Source organism: Macaca nemestrina, chromosome X (genome assembly GCF_043159975.1).
Source record: "Macaca nemestrina isolate mMacNem1 chromosome X, mMacNem.hap1, whole genome shotgun sequence".
Lineage (NCBI taxonomy): Eukaryota > Metazoa > Chordata > Mammalia > Primates > Cercopithecidae > Macaca > Macaca nemestrina.
This window is the reverse complement of record NC_092145.1, coordinates 120,507,298-120,529,443: the sequence shown is the minus strand read 5'-3', so window position 1 is coordinate 120,529,443 and position 22,146 is coordinate 120,507,298. Positions and strand designations below refer to the sequence as shown.

The 22,146-nt window shown below is 48.1% G+C and overlaps 1 protein-coding gene across 13 annotated transcripts in view; it reads right to left on the bottom strand.

Annotated features, from left to right (window-relative positions):
• Window positions 1-2,231: 2,231 nt before the first annotated feature.
• LOC105499838 (BCL6 corepressor) overlaps window positions 2,232-22,146 on the bottom strand; it is a 129,502-nt gene continuing 109,587 nt past the window's right edge. For 6 of the 13 annotated variants that reach the window (XM_011772652.3, XM_011772668.3, XM_011772660.3 and 3 more), the window contains 10 exons: window positions 17,732-17,995; window positions 17,004-17,348; window positions 16,143-16,468; window positions 15,531-15,785; window positions 10,527-10,693; window positions 8,410-8,555; window positions 7,316-7,393; window positions 6,948-7,104; window positions 5,500-5,787; window positions 2,232-3,376 (listed from right to left, as the gene is read on the bottom strand). In XM_011772652.3, the coding sequence (XP_011770954.1) occupies window positions 3,280-3,376; window positions 5,500-5,787; window positions 6,948-7,104; window positions 7,316-7,393; window positions 8,410-8,555; window positions 10,527-10,693; window positions 15,531-15,785; window positions 16,143-16,468; window positions 17,004-17,348; window positions 17,732-17,995 (2,123 nt within the window). In that variant the 3' untranslated portion in view covers window positions 2,232-3,279. Of the gene's footprint in view, window positions 3,377-4,629; window positions 5,788-6,947; window positions 7,105-7,315; window positions 7,394-8,409; window positions 8,556-10,526; window positions 10,694-15,530; window positions 15,786-16,142; window positions 16,469-17,003; window positions 17,349-17,731; window positions 17,996-22,146 lie in introns of those variants that run through there. The other 7 variants (XM_011772733.3, XM_011772745.3, XM_011772723.3 and 4 more) reach the window with 4 other exon arrangements.

Below are 22,146 nucleotides of genomic sequence, written 5' to 3'. Positions count from 1 at the left end.
ATGGGCAGTCACAGTGGCTCAAGCCTGCAATCCCAGCACTTTAGGATGCTGAGGTGGATGGATTGCTTGAGCTCAGGAGTTTGAGACCAGCTCAGGCAATATGGTGAAACTCCATCTCTACTAAAAATCCAAAAGTTAGCTGGGTGTGGTGGCACGTGCCTGCAGTCCCAGCTACTTTGGAGGCTGAGGTGGGAGGATTGCTTGAGCCCAAGAGGTCGAGGCTGCAGCGAGCTGAGATCGTGCCACTGCACTTCAACTTCAGCCTGGGCAACACAGTGAGACTCTCAAAAAAAAAAAAAAAAAAAAAAAAAAAAAGGCCAGGCACAGTGGCTCACGCCTGTAATCCCAGCACTTTGGGAGGCCAAGGTGGGCATATCACCTGAGGTCGGGAGTTCAAGACCAGCCTGACCAACATGGAGAAACCCCGTCTCTACTAAAAATATAAAATTAGCCGGGCGTGGTGGTGCACGCGTGTAATCCCAGCTCCTGGGGAGGCTGAGACAGGAGAATCGCTTGAACCCAGGAGGTGGAGGTTGCGGTGAGCTAAGATCGTGCCATTGCACTCCAGCTTGGGCAACAAGAGCGAAACTCTATCTCAAAAAAAAAAAAAAATGGTGAAAGAACGATTTAATATACCCTTTACCTGGATTCCCCAATTATTAATATTTTTCTATGCTTTATCTGTATAATAATAAACATATTAATATTTTTCTGTGCTTTTCTTTTCTGAACCATTTGGAAGTCAATGACAGACCTCCAATAATTCATCCCTGAGCACCCTAGCATACATATATCTCAAGAATATGAACATTCTCCTATATGACCACAATGCCATTATCATTCCTAAGAAAATGCACATTTATTCAATAATACCCTTTAATTTACAGTCTTTATTTCGATTTCCCCATTGACTCTATAGTGACAGAAACCACATCTATGGTTGCCTGGGGTCAGGGAGGTGTTGAAAGTAAAGGGCACAAGGGAACTTTCTGGGCTGACAAATGTTAGATGCTTGATTGGGAGTGGTAGTTACATGTATGTAAAATTGCTGAAACTCAGAACTGGATGCCTTTGATTTGATATAAATTGTATCTTATTAAGATTGATTTTTACCGATTTTACCAGTAGTCCCTTAAGTGTCTGATAGGAAATTTTACCCCAATCTAGGATTCTATCAAAGTTCATGCATTTCATTTGTCTTCTCCTCAATCTTCCCTAATCTAGAACATTCCCTCCTGCTTATTTTGTTTTCATGGCATGGATTGAAAAAAAAAAAGGCGGACGTGGGCGGATCGCTTGAGGTCAGTAGTTTGAGACCAGCCTGGCCAACATGGCGAAACCCCTTCTCTACTAAAAATACAAAAATTAGCCAGGTGTGCTTGCTTGAACCCAGGAGGCAGAGGTTGCAATGAGCCGAGATTATGCCACTGCACTCCAGCCTGAGTTAACAGAGCGAGACTTCCCCCCGTCTCAGGGGGGCGGGGGGAATCCAAGTCAGTTGTCTTGTCTTCCAGAATGTGTCTGTTTCCTCATTACTGGATTCAAGTTACTTTTTTTTTCTTTTTTTTTTTTTTTTGAGACGGAGTCTCCCTCTGCCGCCTAGGCTGGAGTGCAGTGGCCGGATCTCAGCTCACTGCAAGCTCCGCCTCCCGGGTTTACGCCATTCTCCGGCCTCAGCCTCCCGAGTAGCTGGGACTACAGGCACCCGCCACCACGCCCGGCTAGTTTTTTTTGTATTTTTAGTAGAGACGGGGTTTCACTGTGTTAGCCAGGATGGTCTCGATCTCCTGACCTCGTGATCCGCCCGTCTCGGCCTCCCAAAGTGCTGGGATTACAGGCTTGAGCCACCGCGCCCGGCCTTTTTTTTCTTTTTTTGAGACAGGGTCTCACTCTGTGGCCCAGGCTGGAGTGCAGTAGCTTGATCATGGTTCATTGTAGCCTTGATCTCCCAGGCACAAAAGATTCTCCCAGCTCAGCCTCCCCAGTAGCTGGTACTATGGGCATGTGCCACCATGGCTGGCTAATTTTTATTTTTACTAGAGATGGGGTATCGTCACGTTGCCCAGACTGGCACATTTTCTATAATACTGTAGAGGTAATGCTGGGTCCTTCTTATCACCCCAGGGGCCATATGGAGCCAGTCTGTCACAGTACTGGCTAGGCTCACTCACCTTGTATGTTCTCTGCCATAGACTCGGGTCAATCATTCCTGCAGGAAGCCCCTGGTTCTTGACAGTAGGTTGTGACAGGTATAACTAGAACAGCCACATTCTAGCCATGAAGAGGGAGGACAGGGCAAAGGAAAGCATGTCCTGATCCTAAGGGACACCTTCAGAACTGGAATGAACCACTTCTGCTGTCTACCCGTGGTGAGCTCCATTGCACTCACGTTGACCTTCATGGAAACCCTTCTACGCTGCTGGTGGGTTCCTGGACGCCCAAGTGAGGGCCTATAAAGGTCTGCTCTGTACCTCTGGTGAGCTCTTCTAAACCCATGGTGTTTCTATACGGCCAATACGATCTCATCTATACCTGTGGTGTCTTCTACACCCACAGTGAGCTCCCTTCCCTCCAGGAGTTCTACTGGAATGGCCTCTCTACCTGCAGTGGGATCTCACTTATACCTGTCTTAACATCTTCACCTGTGGAGAGCTCTTCAACGCCCGAGGTGATCTTGGATCATGATTGCTCCAAACCTGTGGAGAGCATTTGAAATACCCATACTGAGTTCCTCTCAACACACAATAAGCTCCCCTGCCTTCTGGTGATGCGTCCCTCTCCCTGTGGAGTGTGATCTGGTCCATATCTGTGGCCTACTCTATGTTCACGGTGAGCTCTATTACCCATGGAGAGTTCCTAAGCAGGGGTGGGGCATTGCTTTTCATCCAAACCTTTCTCAGCCATGGGGATCTCATCTATACCCCCAGTGAGTTCTACGTCCATGTTTCCAACCACCCTGACAGTTCTTGCACTAACTGTTCTGTCTACTAGCTCCTCCAACTGCATGAACCACAGCCTTAAATGTCTCCTGCACCAAGCTGCTTCTTCTGCACACCCTAATCTTGTGGCTCTCACCTGTTTTCCTAGCTTAATTAACAGAATGACCTTCATCCAAGATGGAAACCTCAGTTGGCCTTGGGCTCTCCCTTTGCCTCCAACCCCAATACAAAGAGCCAGATGCCCTCAAGTTTTTATTATCTTTTAAATCTGGGTGTGTAGGATCTCTCGTAGCTTTGATGGTAGTTCAGGTTTACCAGTCCTCTTTTGCTTAAATCATTTCTACAGGTCTGTTTTACTGGTCTTGTTATCTGTTTTTCTGGTCTTGTTATCTGTTTTTTTCACTTCAACACTCCCCTCTGCTTTTTGAGGGGACTTCCTATAAAACAAAAATTAAGCAAACTGTTAATAGTGGTTAACATGAGTGGGGGAGGGGAGGGGATAATAGGAAACATGTCTATTTCTGACATGATTGGACTTTTTAAATAAAAAGGTATACATTTTCTATTATCAGAAAAATTAGTAAATAAGATGGTAGGCTGCCTTTTGCCTTCAGGATACACTTCAAACTTCATTTGTAGCCAACATTCCCCTGAAAAGGACTCTTGCATTCCTCACATGGAATTTCTTCATTCCCAACAATGCCTCACTTTTCCTGTTGGGCCACAGTGTTTGCTGGCCTGACAAATACAGTGTCCTGACAGCCTTTTTCCTCTGCTTTCGCGGTCCTAGTGTTCCATGCAGGATCAGAAAGCACTGAGGGCATTCGGTGCACAAATGGATTTGACAAAAGTACCCAGATGAATAGGTCTTTGGAAGGGCTGGGGGAATAGGAGTCAGGGACAACTCTGGATCCACAGGGTTCAGGAACAATCTGCTGAGGCTGTCATCCAAGAATTAGAAAGCTGCCACTGCCACAACCACTACTGTATCTCATCACCCACGAAGCTGAAAACCAGACACTGGAATGCTGGTCAGTCATTCCAACCGGCTGGCATGTCTCTTCAAATTTTCTTATCCACAGCCACTGTAGTAGGAAGGTGCCCCTACCTCATGCTGCCTTCCAAACTGAATATGCACTCAGAAAGCTAGCTGCAAGGGAGTCGAGTAGTTTTCAGCTTTCTAGCCTCTATAGTGAAGGACAGGCACAAAAGCAAGTGAGATGGCAATCAAGGGCCAACTGATAGTGCCCAATGCAGATACTGCTGGGAAAAGTCAAGAACAGAGGAAAGTTTGGCTCTATAGGCCTTGACTCTCAGGCCATGCAACAGAAGGGCTGCAGAAGTGACATAACAAATGCCTAGTTTCAGAAAAAACACTCCTAGAGAGTTGGCCATGACGTGGGACTGAAATAGGTCAAGGCCAAAGGCAATGCAAAAGCCTCCATAAGCATCAAAGGAAGACAGGAAAGAGAAGGTTCTAAGAGACAGGAATATGTCCAAGAATTGGGCTTTCAGAATAGGACCCCAAATTATATTCTGAGTATAATTCCTCCAAAACCCTCCAGTCCGCTTTGGTTTCTAGAGACTATAAATTGCTCTAAAGTTACCTATAGGGAATACATCACCAGCACCATTTAAGAAGAATCAGGGACAACAATAATGCTTTAGGAATACATAGGACACAAGGTACTTCAATTTTCTCCTTTCCTCAACAGTTTTATTGCCTTTTAAGAAAATTTTTGTAAAATATAAATACAAAGGCAGAGAATTTACTTACAAAGTTAAAACACAGATTTCAAACATAAACACACGATTCAGAAAATTTTAGTTTTATGTACATTTCCGAGCAACCTCAACATATTATGTTAGTTTTCAATATTTTACAGGGTACAGAAAAAAATAGCTCAAAGTCTTCTTTAAATAAGAGCATAAAATGTTTAAACATATAAACAATCCGGTTTGATGCGTGAAAACTAATTTCACAGCTTTTAAATTAGGATATAAAAGTTTCATACAATTAGTTGTTGTGTGTGGATATGGTTTGAATTTATATTACACACTACTGGATTACATCCAATAGCATATACCTGGCCCGAGCAGGTACTCTGTAAACAAAACAAAGTTATATCACCAAGTGCCTTCCCCAAATTCGCTCCCTCAAACCAACCACACAGTTCTGACCACTCTACACAGTCATGGCCTCTGTCATCAGAGCTTTGTATGAAATTAAGTCAAAGTGTGGAGCTTCTTTTACTCATTTTTTTTCTCCTTAAAAAAGAAAAGAAACAAATGTTCCAAGTAAAAACAAACATATCCCAAAGCATGTGTGCACTGAAAAGTAAAGAAACATTATAACAACTTCATAAAAACTGACTTAAAAGTTTAAAAGGAAAAAAACATGTTTCTAAGTCCTTCTGACTGGAGTAATTTCTCTTATATAAAGAAGAGATATTTTCATATGTAATAGTGTCCTTTCTTTACAGAAATAGTCGTATTATGACACATATGCACAAGGATTAACACTATAACACACTGTACACGGTGGGTCTGGCTTGCTCACCAGTAGTTGTCTGAGACCAGATCACTGGGGTGGAGCCACTCTACAGAGGAGCCCAGCAGAGTCTGAATTTCGTTCGTGAATTCCACCAGATCTAACAGCTCCTTACTTTCAGGGTTGAAGGCTTCCAGGTCTTTGGAGCAAGAGAACAAGAGACTTGCAGAAACCTGCCGATAAAATTCTGCCTCTGCAATGGTGACAATTTCCACGTTTGGAAAATTGCAGCGAAATATGCGAGAGGACATTTTCAATTTCTTAAGGACATCTGAAAGCAGTAGCCAGTTTCGCGGCCTACAAAACAGAAAGGAAAATGCTTTGAGTTTTCAGTAAAATGAAAAATGCTCCCAATATTAACTACCAGCCCGACTGGACCAGCCTCTAGCTATGTCCTTTCATTCTGCTCCCACTCCTCATTTCTCACCATACCTACTCTCTGATCGCCATTCTTTTTTAAGGTGAGGGAGAGTAACTACTTCTAGCAGTAGGAACTCTGGACTCATCTGTCCATCTAGGGAGGACCATCTGAATAAGCCCCATTTCTCCCCTTTCTGGTGGTAAAGTCCTGTTCATTCAGCTGTGACCACAACTCGGGTCAAGCCTATCCAAGTGCCCTGTTATCAACAGTCACTGGGGGAGTAAGTCTGTATCCCCACTTCTTTGATCTCTTCTCTCTTCAGACCCTCACTAACAGCATTATAAACACACAAGGCTGTCTCTCCTTTCCATTCAGGCATGTCCACTCCCATCCTTCCATTGTTTTGGGAGTGACACTTTGGAGAAGGAAAGTATTACATTCCTTGCATACAACCTACCATACTTTGTGATTTCCATCACTGTTTGTAATGGCATACATGTTTATAGCTTTGGGGCTGAAGAGGATGTTACTCATCAAGCAGCTCTGTCAACACACAGCAGAGCAGTCTCTTGACAAGTACACCCAAAGCGACTGGTCACTGGCATATAGGGGCTCAACCATAGGGGGCAGAGGAGATTAACTAAATCTGATGACACACCAATATCCTAAGTGTCATGTACAATGATTGTCCTAACCTTACACAAGGTGTTTTATCAGTGTAGTCCAGTACATCTCAAAACATTCTATAGTGGCCTGTTGCAGGGAGTCCTATGGAGGACACCTTCTCAAAGTGTCTAAGGATTGAAGTATTCGAGGTGCTGACCCTTCCATAAAGTTCCAGTCACCCACTTCTCTGGGGAGTGACAAGCCTTGGTGTTAGTGACGAAGGCAGGTTTATACCATGCTGTGCCCCACCCCTCACCACACTGGGTATAAGGAAGCTGATGTGTACCCTTTCTGGAAAATATCTACTGCATTGTGTGAGGTTCATGGACAGTTAAGGAGTTCACTCACCCACCCACCCTCATCTGCTTAAAGGGCATTTCTAACTCCTGTCACCTCAGCTAGTTTTCAACCACATGATAGCCATGCTCACCCCTGAGCCACAGATACTTGGACGTTATAACATGGTAAGAGGGGGGTCTCTGAAAATTCAAATTCAAACACATCGCTATAGGCATCGTCATCATCATCCTGGTCTTCTGGTCCTGGGGGGTTGGCTAAAACATCATAGCCACTTTCATCATCTGGTTCTAATGGAGGGCAAATAAGAGAGGAAGGAATCAGTAAACTACACAGCACGATGCCCACAGTTGTCAACAACAACAAGGACTTTAACAAGATTCTTTCCCAAGTGAGTCCTGCTTCCAGTGCCCACCACCGGCTTTCCCTCACCCATACCAGACAGAAATGGACTTGAACTTGTTCACCTCCTACTGAACTAGAGCAAACAATGCAGCTTACCACAAACAGAGCTGCCATAGAAGTCCCAAGTGCCACTGGTGTCATCATCACTGCGACCCTGTAGGTCATTTAAATAATCTGGAGAGAGAGAAAAATAAAAAAACAAGATAAAACCTACTGCCGAGAACAAAATGATGGCAGAGCCACGTGGCATTTTTTCCTATAAATTCATGACAGGCTGGCAGGTCATTTCCTGTCTTCCTCTTTCTCAGCAAAATAAAGTAGCATTACACTTATGTATCTCTTTTGTTTTCTGGACAGAGTCTCGCTCTGTTGCCCAGGCTGGAGTGCAGTGGCACGATCTCGGCTCACTGCAGCCTCCACCTCCCGGGTTCAAGGGATTCTCCTGCCTCAGCCTCCCAAGCTGGGACTAGAGGCGCCCACCACTACCATGCCCAGCTAATTTTTGTATTTTTAGTAGAGACAGGGTTTTACCATGTTGGCCAGGTTGGTCTGGAACTCCTGATCTTGGGTGATCCGCCTGCCTAGGTCTCCCAAAGTGCGGGGATTACAGGCGTGAGCCAACTGTGTCCAGCCTACTTATGTATCTCTTCTTTGATAGCCTAACTAAGCTGCTTCTTTCAACAAGTGAGCGTAATTTAAGGTAAACAAGGGCGGGTCACCAGTGAGTTAGTGGCATTCTTTGGCAGGAAGTGCCTGATAAGGAATTTAAATGCAGGTGCCTGACACTCATGAAAACCTTGTGCTTCTGCTTTAGGGATTTTGTCATGCCCGGGGCTTAAGTAATGGGTTATCTGATGACCTAACACCATAAACCTGTCCAAATAATTTCATGTATGGAAGGTTTGAGTCATTTTTCCCAGACTCAGGATGTAATCCTATGAGCCATACCTAAGTTAAGAATGCATGTGTGGAAAATGAGAATAACTTTAGGAAATCTTTTAAAACATTAGGGTGAATAGATGACTTAGCTTCACTAGAATAAAGTCAAACCACACAAAAGTTCAAACACTCGGCTGCTCTCCTTTACAGTTTTGGCCTTTGTGATTTCTGCCTAGTCAAATTCCAATCATCTATTGTATCGAGTTACCATCTAATTTTTGAATAAGACCATTTCTTGAACTTTGTCATACCTGTTAAGAACTTTTCCATAAGTTCACTGTGGGTCATTTTCATGATGGTTCTACCTGAGTACGTAGCCAAGGTGGGGTCAGCACCGTAAGAGAGAAGTAGTCGGACAATTTCCAAGTGATCGTTCTCAACAGCATCGTGCAGAGGCCTAGGAAGAGAGGCGCAATAGAATTATGCTCACACAAGCCACACTTGCTTATAAAGCAGCTGTCTCCTTTAACAGCAACAGGCAAAGCTGGGTGCATGTGTACCTTGTGTACTGAGCCTCCTAAGAACAATATTTCATCCAAGAGGTGTGCACAGTCACCGCCACTGCACAGATAGGGAAACTGAGCTACAGTGACTGGCTCAAGGTCAAGCAATGAATCACTGTTATTTTGATGACTAACCCTTTACAGGGCAGATGAAGAGACTATTTCAGGCCTAAATCTCAAACCCAAATCTATCTTTTTTGGTGGGGAGAGGAGGTTAGGGAGGCGGGGGTGGACAGGGTCTCACTCCATTGCCCAGGCTGGAGTGCAGTGGGGTGGATCATGGCTCACTGCAGCCTCGATCTCCTGGGCTCAAGTGATCCTTCTGCCTCAGCCTCCTCAGTAGCTGGGACTATAGGCGCGTGCTACCACACCTGGTTAATGTTTCTATTTTCTGTAGGGACGGGGTCTTACTACGTTTTCCAGGCCGGTCTTGAACTCCTAGGCTCAAGTGATCCTCCTGCCTTGGCCTCCGAAGTGCTGGGATTACAGGCAAGAGAGCCACTGCCCAGCTGCAAACCCTATCTTTTTTTTTTTTTTTCCCTGAGATAGAGTCTCGCTCTGTCGCCCAGGCTGGAGTGCAGTGGCACGATCTCGACTCACTGCAAGCTCCGCTTCCTGGGTTCACAACATTCTCCTGCCTCAGCCTCCCCAGCAGTTGGGACTACAGGCGCCCGCCACCACACCCGGCTCATTTTTTGTATTTTTGTAGAGACGGGGTTTCACCATGTTAGCCAGGATGGTCTCGATCTCCTGACCTCGTGATCCACCCGCCTCGGCCTCCCAAAGTGCTGGGATTACAGGCGTGAGCCACCGCACCCGGCCTGCAAACCCTATCTTAATCCAAGGCCTAAGAAGGAAGTCAAGCCCAAAATGAAAACATTTTCAACAAATTTAAGTAGTCATGGACCATGTGAAGGTAACTTACAGGGGAAAAAAGAGATCCCATCATCATGGAAGCCAATACAACAAGCAATTGTCACACGATTAAAAACAAAAAACAAAAAACAAAAAACCCACCTCTGTTTTTAAAAGAAACTAGATGCGAAGAGATTAGCAGAGACTCTCCTGAAAGCCTGATCCCAGGACCTCACACAGATCAGTGATCAACCTCTGGCCCAGAAGCCAAGGGAACAGTCGGGAGAAGAAACAGGCCTGGTGGGGTGTGTTCTCAGCAGGGTACAGAGGCCTCCTACCTGTGTCCATGGAGCTGGGGGTTGGGGTTGGCGGGGAGAAGATGGGTCTCTGCCCAATCTGAGGGAATGCTATTTGCAAAGTGTGAAAGACCAAATACATTTCCGTTTGGCTATTTCTGTCACCTTCAGGAAACCCCCAGTGCCCAGCCTCGTGGCAGCATCCCACTCACACAACCAGGAAGATGTTCGGGCTGACTCAGACCTGGGTCTCTGACCAATAAACCAGGGTCAAGGACAGGGTGAGGGCCACGGCTGGGAACGTGGGTGGCAATGGCAGGTCCTGCTGAACCAGCGGAGGGGCAGCTGGCCCTGTGTGTGTACTCCTGGTACTTTCGGCTCAAATATATTTTAAATACAGTGACTTCATAGATGGTGATGAAGAGTCCAGGGTCTTAAAGGGCAACACCCCCAATTATTCTCGCAGGCCTCAACATTTTCAGAAGCTTTGGTTCATAGGAACATTATAGGACTGACCAAAATTGGGAGCTTTACATCTACATTTGCCAGAAAGGTCTGCTGCATTCAATTCTAGAGGACCCAGTGGTCAGTGTGCTTGCAGTCGCCCTCTGTCTTTCCTCCTGGAATTTCCCGCATACCCTGAGAACCGCCACCGCACAGGTAGGGAAGCTTGGTCTCAGCAGAGCCAGGCTGAGAACAAGACACATCACTGACCTGGTTCCATCCTGGGCACTGCAGTTGACATCAGCGCCATATTCAAGGAGGTGTCGCACAATGTTGAGCCAGCCCCTGGCACAAGCTTCATGCAGGGCGCAGTAACCTGCGTTGTCCCGATGATTTACGTCACAAATCTTGTTCTCCAAGCAGTACAGGACCACTTCCTGTGGGGCGGGGAGGGGAGGGGAGGGAGGAATGCCATCAGATCACTGCACGATGACCTTGTAAAGTGGACCTCTCTGTAGCTTTCAAAGACATACACCTTCAGGCCTGAGAAGCCACTACCTCTCGGGCAGGCTGTGGATGTCTTGGCGAGGGGCAAACACATGTGCGAAGCGCCTGATGACAGGGACAGCATCATTTAGAGGTCTGTTGCCCAGCTGCCTGGCCCTGGGCAAGTTATGCTCTGAATTCTCCAAAGCTTCCTTTCCTCCTCCGGAGGAGAGTGACAGAGCCTACCAGGGGCTGCTAAGAAACTAATTAAAGACCCACACAAGCCCTTAGCTCAGTGCCTGGCACAGTGAGTACAGAGGGATTTGGCTGCTAATGTTTCAGACGACGCATGAATAAGTTCAAGGACATCCTCACTCAATCGATTCATCCAATAGGTAGTAGTGGATGGCGACACAAGCTTAGATAAAAGCAAGGCCAATCAAGGCATAATGAACAATTAAATGAGCTGGAGAACATTTCTCAACTTCACAGAGAGGAGGATGTGCAAGAGTTTAGGCTGGTCCTCATGCCCCTTGGAAAGACCCAGAGTCGGAGCCTGGGAGGCAGTGCTTCTGTTGGTATCATACACATCATCAACAAATGACATCAATGCTTCCAATAACCCCACCCTCTTTTTGCTTCACTCTCTGCCCCACTTGGGGCTGAATCAATATATTTTCATATTTACTTAAGTTAATGACAGGAATCTAATACACCACTTACCACAACCTACACATTTCAAGAACGAAGTAAGACGATCCTACCCTTCCCCCTTTGCAGAACGTGTTCCGCATCAACAGTCTGCATGAGAATCACTGTTATTAATCTCACTTCTTTGGCGTGTTAATACATTAAAATGAACCGCTCCCAGTAAGCAAAGCAGTAATGTAGTCCATGTTTCATTAAGAAAGTGTTCAAACACATGGAACAGTATCTGCCAGCAGACAACAGGTTACACTGTTTTCCTAGCAGTCATGGCCAGCAGAGAGCTGTCAGGTTCTGAAGACTAGAGGGAAAGCCAGAACATGTGGGGTAGCCCAACACACATTCTACTTGGCAAGGGGGGAGCTCGATGGGTCATAGCAGGCTCTCCTTTGTGACAACTCTTAAGTAACTCATCCGTAACCTAAAATAGGCAGCATTTGAGCCACCCATAAACGTAAGGTGAGTTCTGAAAATTCTTTTATGCCCTTTCTAGGACACATCAGTCAAAGGTGATCACTCACTTGAACACTAACTAGAATGTTCTAGATGCTCCCCCTGTGAACCTAAGGCTGCACGCTGATAACCCTGGCCACCCACACCCTGTCGCTTCAGGCCACTGCAGCAGCTCCATTCCAAATCAACGGGAGGAAGAGAGAAGGCATGCCCACAGAAGCGTCTCTTGCTTCAGGCCCTCACCTGCCAGAAAGCCCACAATCCTCTGAGCTCCCAGGCCACCTGCCCCGAGCACTGGTATCCAGGATACCGCATGAAGCTGCTGCTCTTTTAGGAGGCCCTCACTAGCCAGACTCGAGTGGACGGCTGCAAGCTAATGAGTTGTGTGCCCAGCCAGGGAGAGGCCCTGTCATGTGACTCAGGGATCAGCTCTAAGCGCCACCAACTGCTGTGCACAGATCAATCTACCCGGATCCCGGCAGCTGGCCTGGTGTCCTATCAACCCAGGGTTTATTTGCTCTGACAATTATGGCCTTCACCTGGAAACCTTCATCACTACTAGGGCTGATTTGAGGGAACCTAGAAGTGAAAGATGTCGAGGCTGAAGGGTAAGTAACTGTTACCCTGGAGAATGGCAGGCAAAGCAACAGTAAACCAACAACCCGGTCAGACGTTTTGCCATTGGCCACCATAACACTTCTGATGTTCCCAAATGTGTATGTCATATCCCACAGTGACCTGTGAGATCTCAGGAAGGAAAAGTGGTTATGATTCTCATTCAACACTTAAGGAAACTGAGGCCCAGACAGGTTAGGCCCCAAATTCAATTAACACAAAATATTAGACCTGTAACTCAGGTCTTTTGGCAACGGGTCGGCTGGGAAGTTTCCAAAGGCCCAGTCAAGGGCCCTGGCTAGAAGGCTGCAATCCAGCCATGACCAGCATCCCTTGCACATTTCTGTTGGGGTCAGGCAGACTAATGACACTCTCCTAGATGGGAGGGTGATGGGATCTTAAATGGGTGGCAACTGCTGTCACCAACAGAGAGAATGAAGAAGCCAGAGAAGTCTGTCTACCCAATACATTACTTGGTTTATTCTCCACGCTGGAAATGGGAGTGTTTGAAGGGCAGCCCGCCCATTCCCAAACAAAATCAAACTGTTTTTGTTGGACAATTCTCTGTTAAGCAGCTATAAGCTGAATGCCATTAACCGCAAAATGTAACCATAAAGGCCATAAACCTGACATTGTTAATTAATTAAATGCCTCATTAACTTTTTTAAAAACATGATTTATTCGATTCATAGAAAATTTAACCATCACCACTAAATGCACACGCACGCGGTTCCACATTGGCATTTTAGCCTAAGAACAGACAGGCAAAGGTTCAACTGTAACTGGCCTTTCAGGTGGTCTATTACAGATCTGAAAAGAGAGGGTGTTTCTAAACCTCAAGAACCAGCTTAAGAGAAAACAAAGCTTGAGCAGCCTTTTTATTGCATATGGTATCTTTTTAGCTAAGCAGAAGACAACAATGATAAAGAGGGGTTTTGGGAAACCCCTCCCAAAGCTGTGCCTTCATACCGCACCTTATCCTGTTAAGCAAACTATTCTTTTATTTTAAAGGGTTTACACTGCCACATCTGAATGGACTATCATCCTAACATTGTAATTTCTGACTAAATAAATCCCAGAAAGTTGAACTCAAAGTTGAAAGCTTTTATCTAGTAATTAAAACATTCAGCATTAAAACTGATGACCTGAGAAAGTTCTATAATGACATTTACATTTGAAGCGGAAAAGTTGTCCTTCCATAAACATTCTCAAGGCTTCTTGCACCAAAGGCCTGGTAGCCTAAGAAAGCATGGATCAGTGTTCCTTAGTCCAGGCCTCAGACCCACCTGCCATAGGAAAACCACCAAAATGGAAACTGTTCCTTAGAGCACCCACAAGGGTCTCTTGAAGCATCTGGGCTCAGAAAGGTGAGACTGGCAGAAATGAAGCCAAGATCAAAGACCAGGCCAGGAGCCCTACCGCCCCCACAGCACCACCCATGGTCAGGGAGTTTGCTGCCCTGGAGCCCTCCCTTACCTCTGGTGTTTGCTGGAAGCACAAGTCCATTTTCTCAACCATGTGTAGGAATGAGTGGCCCTGCCTGGCACGCTGCATCTACCCTGTCCTCATAGGTGCTGCTGCTCTCAGCTTATGCAAAAACAACTGGCTGCCACTTGGGTTTAATCTGCAAGTAACTGAGCTAATCTCCAAATCCTTCTAAAGAGTTCTCTCAAAGACAATCCAGAGATACCAAAAAGAAACAAGTTGGTATGAACAGACAAAGGCACATACAACCAAAAATACCCAGCTAGTGCTTCAAAGGACCATCCCACAGGTGTGAGCCGGCATCCCAGTTCCCACCCACACAATCATGCCCCAGAGTGGGCTCTGGGTCAAAGGGAGACTGGCAGCTGGGTCACCCCATCAGGAAAGGCTCAAGGCACAGCAGACTGCAGCCTGGTTAAGGTGCGCGAGCCTGGGCTCTGGCTGAATTCCGGGAGCCCACAGCTGAGCATGGGCCGGCATGGATCCTGTCGCCCGAGTGCTTCTCCACACTTCACACTCAGCCTGCTGAACCGCATTTTATTTTTACCACGACTCCTAGAGAGCTGACGCCAGCATAAAAAAAAAGTCTTTGCCTTGTGGGCTATTACATCACAATCTCAACTGACAAGTGTGTGGTGGGGAGATGCACAGGGGCAGACGTAGGTTTTGAACTGTGAAAAGCATGATTCCAATGGGAGCCAGTCCTGGAGAGGAGCCGAGTTTGGCGGGATGGGGGGAGACTGGGCTTTGGAGGCAGGCTGCTGGATTATCTGTTCAAATCATGTAACATCTCTGGGACTCAGTTTCCTCATCTGAAAGCGGGAATAATATTAGTTACTACCGCACACAGACGATGAAAAGGTGAAATGAGTTACTCTGGATCTTAGGGGCTCTGTTAATGTAAGCTATCATTGTCATGGACCATGCTGGGAGGAGGATGGGCACGGGGCCTGGGGAGAAGCAGTGAGTTGAGGGAAAAATCTCAGTCCCTCCTCCAGAGCCCTCAGCCCTGAGGCTACTGTACCCCCTCTATCAGAAAGAGACCTTAGGTCTGCCCCACCCCCCCATCTCTGTGACCTGCACAGCTACTTCCTGCCTACTCCCCCTACACGGCCACCCCTCCACCTGAAACAGTACAAACAGTCCAAGATAGAGCTAGTAACTTCTCTCCCCCTTGCTAATCAGAATCCAAAAGGGCTCATTAAAATTCCCCCAGTCGCCAAGCCCTGGGTTGTGTCAGATTTTATATCAGAGATAAGTGAGCGAGACTGGAGGATGCAGCAGCAGCCTACCTGCCTGAACACGAACTGAACATCAGAGAGGCCTTTCTTTCCACACCGCGACTGAACAAGCCACCAAAGAGACAGCAGCGAGAGTGGGGCTAACACAAACATCCTGCTGGAGCACCGGCCCTGCCCCCTAATGCGGAGGGGGCTGAGCTCTGCTCTCCGTGTCCCTCCCCTTGACCACCGCAGCCCGCGGGCCCCACCCCCCAGCCCACAGCCCCGGGGAGCGCCCACAGGGACACACCTCATAGCCAAGCCTGGCTGCCCGCTGCAGAAGGGTCTCGCCAGCGTTCTTATTGACAATAAGTCTCCGTGCTTCCGGTGGCATCGGGCGAGACTGGGTGGTCTCCTGAGGGGAACTTGAGCATGGCAGCTGTGTAGACTGGGAGGCCGGTAGCAGTTGCTGCAAGCGGTCGAAAGGCTTTGGCTCCTGCTTGGCTGGTGACAGATCATAGTCCGAACTGGGCTCCGGCCGCTTTCTGAATCTCCGGACAGTCACCTATCATAAAACCAGGCAGCGCACACGGTTAAGCCCATGTCCTTCTAACAGCCGCTGCTTCCCCTCCTCCCCTCCACGTGACAAACCTACGTGGAGAGAGGCACTTTACTCCTTATCTTTTTTGGTGGGTTGGGGGGTGCCTGCCAAAGGAGAGTTTAGGGGAAGGGGTTTCATTCTTACTAGTCTGAAACTTCACTGCCACCCAGAAGACATGCTCCTCTAGGACAGGGGAGTGACGTGTGGTATGGGGGAGGAGTCCAGGAAAAGGAAAGCTTTGTCCCCACAAGCTGGGAAGCAGGCAGGCAGGCGGGGATGTGCTCGCACAGGCCCTAGAGGGAAGCCGGGGTCAAGAGGTACCTTGCCATCGGCATTCTCCACGTAGTATTCCCCTGTCAGTGGCAATCCCCGCCTGGGCTCCTGAGGGATCAAGTGTTTGGTTTTGCACAGTCTCTTCCCGGATGGCTTCTCACTGTTGTCGGTGTATTTCTGCAGCAGGGAGGCAGCCTGGCAATCCTCTTCTTCGTCTGCACACAGCACATCTGTCTTCTGGTTTTCTTTAATTTTCTGCTGTTTGGCAGGCGGCCTGGAGGCTGGTGCGCAGCTTGGCTGAGCCTGCTTTTTGCCGCCTGCACTGGTGGATGAAAGACTCTTCATGGGCGGAGAGCCGGAGAACATAGGCAAGCCTAAATACGGAGGGGGTGATGGGGTGGCGGGTGGGTGAGAGACAGGAGAAGAAGTGGGCGTTACACAGTTGTAGCCAGTGCAGGAAGAAAAGCCCATTGTTAACACTGATCACTGGAGCAGCTTCAGTTTTTAAAGATATACCAATTATGTTTTCAAAGCATTAATGTTTTAATTATACCACATTCAAACGGCACCTAAGTTAACCCACAAAACGCCAAGTGGCAAGTTGCTTCAAAGGGCCTGGAAGAGAGGATAGAAGCCAGCTCTTCCTGCTCTCCTGACCCCTACCCACTGGGTCTGGGTGCTCAGGACCCAGAGACTGGAGACAGCCTGAGGCTGGAATGAGGGTGCTTAGACTTCCTTCCTGTACAACCACAGGCAAGGACATCAAGAGAGAACTCCCTGCCTGCCACATCCTCCTTGAAGTCAATTGCTATGGCCTTCTAAGGTCCCCTCAAAAGCCCATTCCTACAGAGAGTGGATGACCCACCCTCCAGGAGCAGGGTGAACACTCAAGGGGTGGCCCCTGCATACCTTGTTCATTGTCACTGGGTTTGAGAGCCTCTTCCGACCAGCTTCTGTTGCCTTTGGCCTCTGCCCTTTTCCTGCCAGGTTTCTCTTCAGTGATGTTAGTCCCCTGAGGAATGGCCTCAGGCTGAGTGGCCTGGGTCACTTCCTTCCTGCTTTGCCGGCCAGGTTTGCCGTCTGCTGCTGACACCTGCTGCTCCCACCGTTCTCTAAGGTGCAGCAAGTGGCGTTGTTTTTTAGGATGGAGCCCTGTTAATTCAATGCACACCTTCAGGTTGGTCAGCTCACTATAATGTGGGTCTTCTAAGTGGTTAGAGGAACTGTTTGTCATTTCCCTCTCAGGCCAGTCATCTAATGGAGAAATAACTACAAATTAATCAAAAAGCCCCCTGGGGGGGAACAAACTGTCTTACGCATCACTAATAGGGTGGGGGAGGGGGTGTGTGGTCACTGGTCTCTGCTTTTGGGAGGGGGCCTGATAGTCTTTGGCCATCGGGTTCTGGCTTTGGGGGAGGGGAGGTGTGGGTGGCTCCCCCCCCGGGGTCTCCAGGGTGGGAATCTCACGAGGCAGTGTGGGAATGGAGAGGTCCGCTCCACTGCTGCGGCCCACGGCTTCCCCTCACCGATTCTGTCTACAGGGGCAGCGCGCCGCACATCCACATCTCCTGTCCATCCACTGTGGCCGCATGCACAGGCCCACCCCCCAGTAGGCGGGCGAAGCGGACAGGGCTCACCTTTAGAGACTCGTCGGCGTTTGGCTTTCAGCAGAGGGTCCTCTGGCACCTCCTCCGCAGTGGTCTCAGTGTGGCTGCTGTCACCTGAGACTTTGCGTTTCCTGTCCACCCGGAGGGTGGGGCTGCGCGGCATGTCCGAGGCCACCTGGTCTGTGGGAGGCTCGCTCACGGGCTGCCTCTCCACAAAGTACTTCTCCGCAGAAAGATCTTTGTCCTCTGGGGCTTCAAAAGGATCGTGGTGCTTGTTTCCAACACTATACTCGCCTGGGGGAGGGGAGACAAGAGGGCATTAATGAAGCCCGAAGGTCGCCATGAGAAGGCAGGATTTGGGGAGCACGTGGGACCACCGTGCCCAAGGTAATCGGCTATTGACAGCTGCTTCTTTGGAGACTGGTGTCCTCACACATAGCACAAAACCCTCAGAAACAGAATTTTCCAGAGGAAGGGTACATTGAACACAAGTAAAGCAGAGTGAGATGCATGTCACACTCGTGACTTTCTCCTTCTCCCTTCTTATGGTTGGGGGCAAGAGGGAACCAAGAAAGATGGGGCGTCAACGCTAGGTTTTTTAAAGCACTATAGTCCTTTTAGCAGAAGATGCAACCAAGCTGGGGCTGACCTAAAAATCTTCATGGGAACATCTACTGAGGTCATTATTTTGAAACAAATGGTAGGCTGATGGGATAAAAACGACCAAATATCCCCAAAATGTCATCTATCAAAGGGATAACACCAATATTCACCTAGGCCAACCGGGGAGATGAAGAGGGACAGGAGACAAGAGTGTTGAAAGAAGGCCTAGGTCCTTGATGGGCAGCAGTGATCCTCACTCCTGGGGGGCTCTGGGCCTACAGTCCAGGCCAGAGGGAGGCAGCGAATCCCGGCAGACCTAGGCTGCTGGGAAGAGGGGCCTGGCAAAGCCAAAGGCAAGGTTTCCTAACACATACACGAGTTCAGAGAAAACTTCAAAGAACTCGATTTGCTGGATGCACAGATGTGAAACCAATGGGTTGGGTTGTTCTCATTTCCTGTCCAACACAGGGGAACCCCCTTGGGGATGCTGGCCATCCCAGCTGACACTCCTCTTCACACCCTCTGTCACAAGCAAGCATCTACAGACATCCCCTCATTGTTGGTGTGTCTTTCCCATGCCAGGCCAGCGCCTGCAAAACCGCTCATTCCAGGACCCCTGTGCTTGGCCTATCACGGGCCATGGGGCTTTTCCTTGAATCACCTCAGCCCAACATCACTTCCTACTTTTGCTCTAGCCCAAGAAATAGCTCATTAACTGCTTTGCTGGTCACAAGTTTTCTAATACACAATGAATATAAACGATAACTACTTAATGACCACTGCGAGGTTAAGGTGTCAGCCCTTGGCCCGCTGAAATGATCCCTCTCATCACCAGGGTTATGAGTCTGGTGTCTTGGTAACTCTGAGCTAGGCACACAAGTCAATTTCTAGATGAAATAAGCACACACCTCATCCGCTGATCTCATTCTTCCTCTCCCCAACCCACTTCAAATATTACTCCCACTCCTGACCAGCCCTGCTCACCCGCTTCTCTCGGGGGCATTCCCAGCGGTTCACGGCAGTCAGCTGTGGGGGTGAGCTTTACCGGGGTTGTTGGCTAGCCTGTGCTCTCAATGGTGTGAGGACCCATTCACCTCCTCTTCAAGGGTGTTCTAAGGGGGAACAGATGGGGCTGCATCTATTCTTGCAAAGGAATGGTAGAATGTCCCCAACCGTTCCTCCTCATCCTCACTCACGACAGAGCACTGTATGGACAGGGATGGCTGGGCCTGGGACTCGGCATCCAAGCCTCCACCACGGAATACCACCCCAGGTCTCCGTAGGTACAACCGGCACTGGATGGACACCCAAAAACCTGGCCAAGGTGGTATTCTGTCACAGCAGCAGCAGAAGAAAACACACAAGCTGCCCAAACCTTACACTATGCAGAAGTGGTGACTGCTGCGCTCAGCCTAGCCTGGGGATGCAAAGAGTGTGGGCTGCTCTGTCTCTTAACCACTCTGGCAGTAACAGCGTCACTTTACAGTTTGGCCCCCTTGAGTTGTAAAGTGGGACTATTACTGCAAGCCACCTCCCCCGGTGGGCTTCATAAACACGGTGCGGCAGGGCAGAGGGTAAGGCTGGAGAAATTACTTACAAAAGGCCGCTAAGATCCCCAGACCAACTTGATTTTTAGCCCTGATATTTATGAAAGTTTAAGACGTGAACTGACTGTCCTAGTTATATACCATTTGACTTTCTGGGGTCAATCAGCCGCCCCTGAAAGCCCTGTGGGAGGAACTGGGGGTACAATGTAAAAATGTAAAGACTGCGTTACGAAGCGCCACATGTCAAGGTTAAAAGTGTACTTTTATACTTTTAAAGTGTACTCATTTCCCCTCCCTCTAGGTAGGAGAGACGGTTCGAGCCAAGTGGTTTGAAAGCAGAAATGACTGGGTAACGTCACCATGCCTTCCTGGGTCAAAATGAGGCAGCAGCTTAGCCAGTGTGGGGCCCCACCCAGAATGAACTGCCCTGTCTTGGCACCCTTCCCAGAGACACCCCCCATCAAACCCCCATCAGATTAAGAATCTCTCAACCCTAGTGCTTTGGATTTGACTTCCACAGCTTCCATTTGAACTCCAGGTCTCACACAGCCACCTGTATTTGTAACAATCTCAACCAAGTCTAAGGCATCTTTCTCAGGGAGAAAGTTTTCCATTGGAGTTTTGACCTTCACTGCAAACTTCCTAATAGTGAAATGAGTTTATATTTCACCTACCTGGCCTTGTGCCCAAACTACCAGTATATTTTGTCCACAGAAAACCACCTAGAAGACATGTGATCACTTATTTCACAGACTGGCATCAACAGGCAGTGACTGACTGGGGACCTAGTTGCTCTGCTAGGGAGCACCCCCATTGACATGGGGAGGTCTTGCCATCTGTCTTCTCTGGGGCTTCCCATCTAGAAAAGCTGCCCAGTGCGGGTGGGGAGGGCTCCCCTGCACACACCACCTTCTGCTCCCTATTCATGGGAGGCCAGCAGGCTAGGACAAGGGATGTGAAACACACATGCTTCCTCCAAGTCCCCACCATTCCCCATTCAGCCAGAGAGGGCCCCCTTTTGCCTCCTGAATAGTCCAGAACTATTATCAGGAGCTCTCCACTGCTGCATCTGGGGTTCACCGCAATCATGCCTGCTCACACACAGTGTAGATGCTTCTTGTCCGCTCTCAAGAGGATCTTTCTGCAAACAAGGCCTATTTTCCTTCCTCCAACCCCTGAGCCTCTCAATGCAAACATCCCAATTCCGCTCAGTGAAGGCCCCCAAACCTTATGCTAGGGTTTCCCTCCATGGGCCAGTAATAATCCTGAAGAACACCCACCTTGACTGCCAAAGATATGCGTGGCAAACAGCTATGGGGGCCCATCATGTCACTTTCCTGTACACTTCACTTGGACCTCCCTCAAATGGGGCTATTCTTACCAGTACCCACAGAAATTACTCTTGAGGGCAAAGGAGATGGGTGGATAGACAGAGATGGAGGGATAGATAGGGGTCCTAACCATCAGGGTCCTCTTCCACTGCAGTTACTTACAGCCCTTCTATGAGTGGAACGCCATGTGCCTTTGGTCATGAGATCTAGGCAGATGTGAACACAGTTGAGTCCTATACCGTCTACCACTTGCTCCCTGCATCATGGTCTTGTAAGACACAGCACATATATCCCATAATTTACCATGGCTATGCCATTGCAATACCTCATAGAAGCATCGCCATGGCAACATTTACAAGTCACCGCGGCAACAAAGCAACTTCACCACTGTTATAACCATGCCCAGTAAGCCCTAAACAAGATGGCAGAGGACTGAAATTTTTGAGGACTGCCCATGACATCTACTCCCTCGCAGGTAACATCACCTCCAACAGAGGCCAACCATATTATAACTTCTACCCTCTCCAGCACAGGCATTGGTAGTCATCTGTCTGCCCAAACTCAAAGTAGTTTACAAAGTACATAGGGGCTGCTGTCCTGGAAGAGAAGTTTCCTGAGCCAAGAAGTCCCATGAAACCCTTTCATTTTCACTCAATGCTTTCTCCAGCTCCCACTCAGGCATTGCCACTGAGTGAGTCCTAGGTCCACACAAGTCAAGTAGCTGCCAAGGGAGACAGACACCCAAATTCAAGAAGGAAGGGCTAATATGCACATCTAATATGTATCAACAAAAGTAAATCAATCAGTAAAATTAATAAAGCTGAAAAAACAAAAAACCAAAAAAAAAAAACCAAAAAAAAAAAAGGAAGAGCCCAACACCTCTGTGTTCCCTACCCCGTCTTCAAAATGCCACTGATCATTCCTATTAATGAACCTTCAATTTCTGAATGAAAAATTCAGCGAC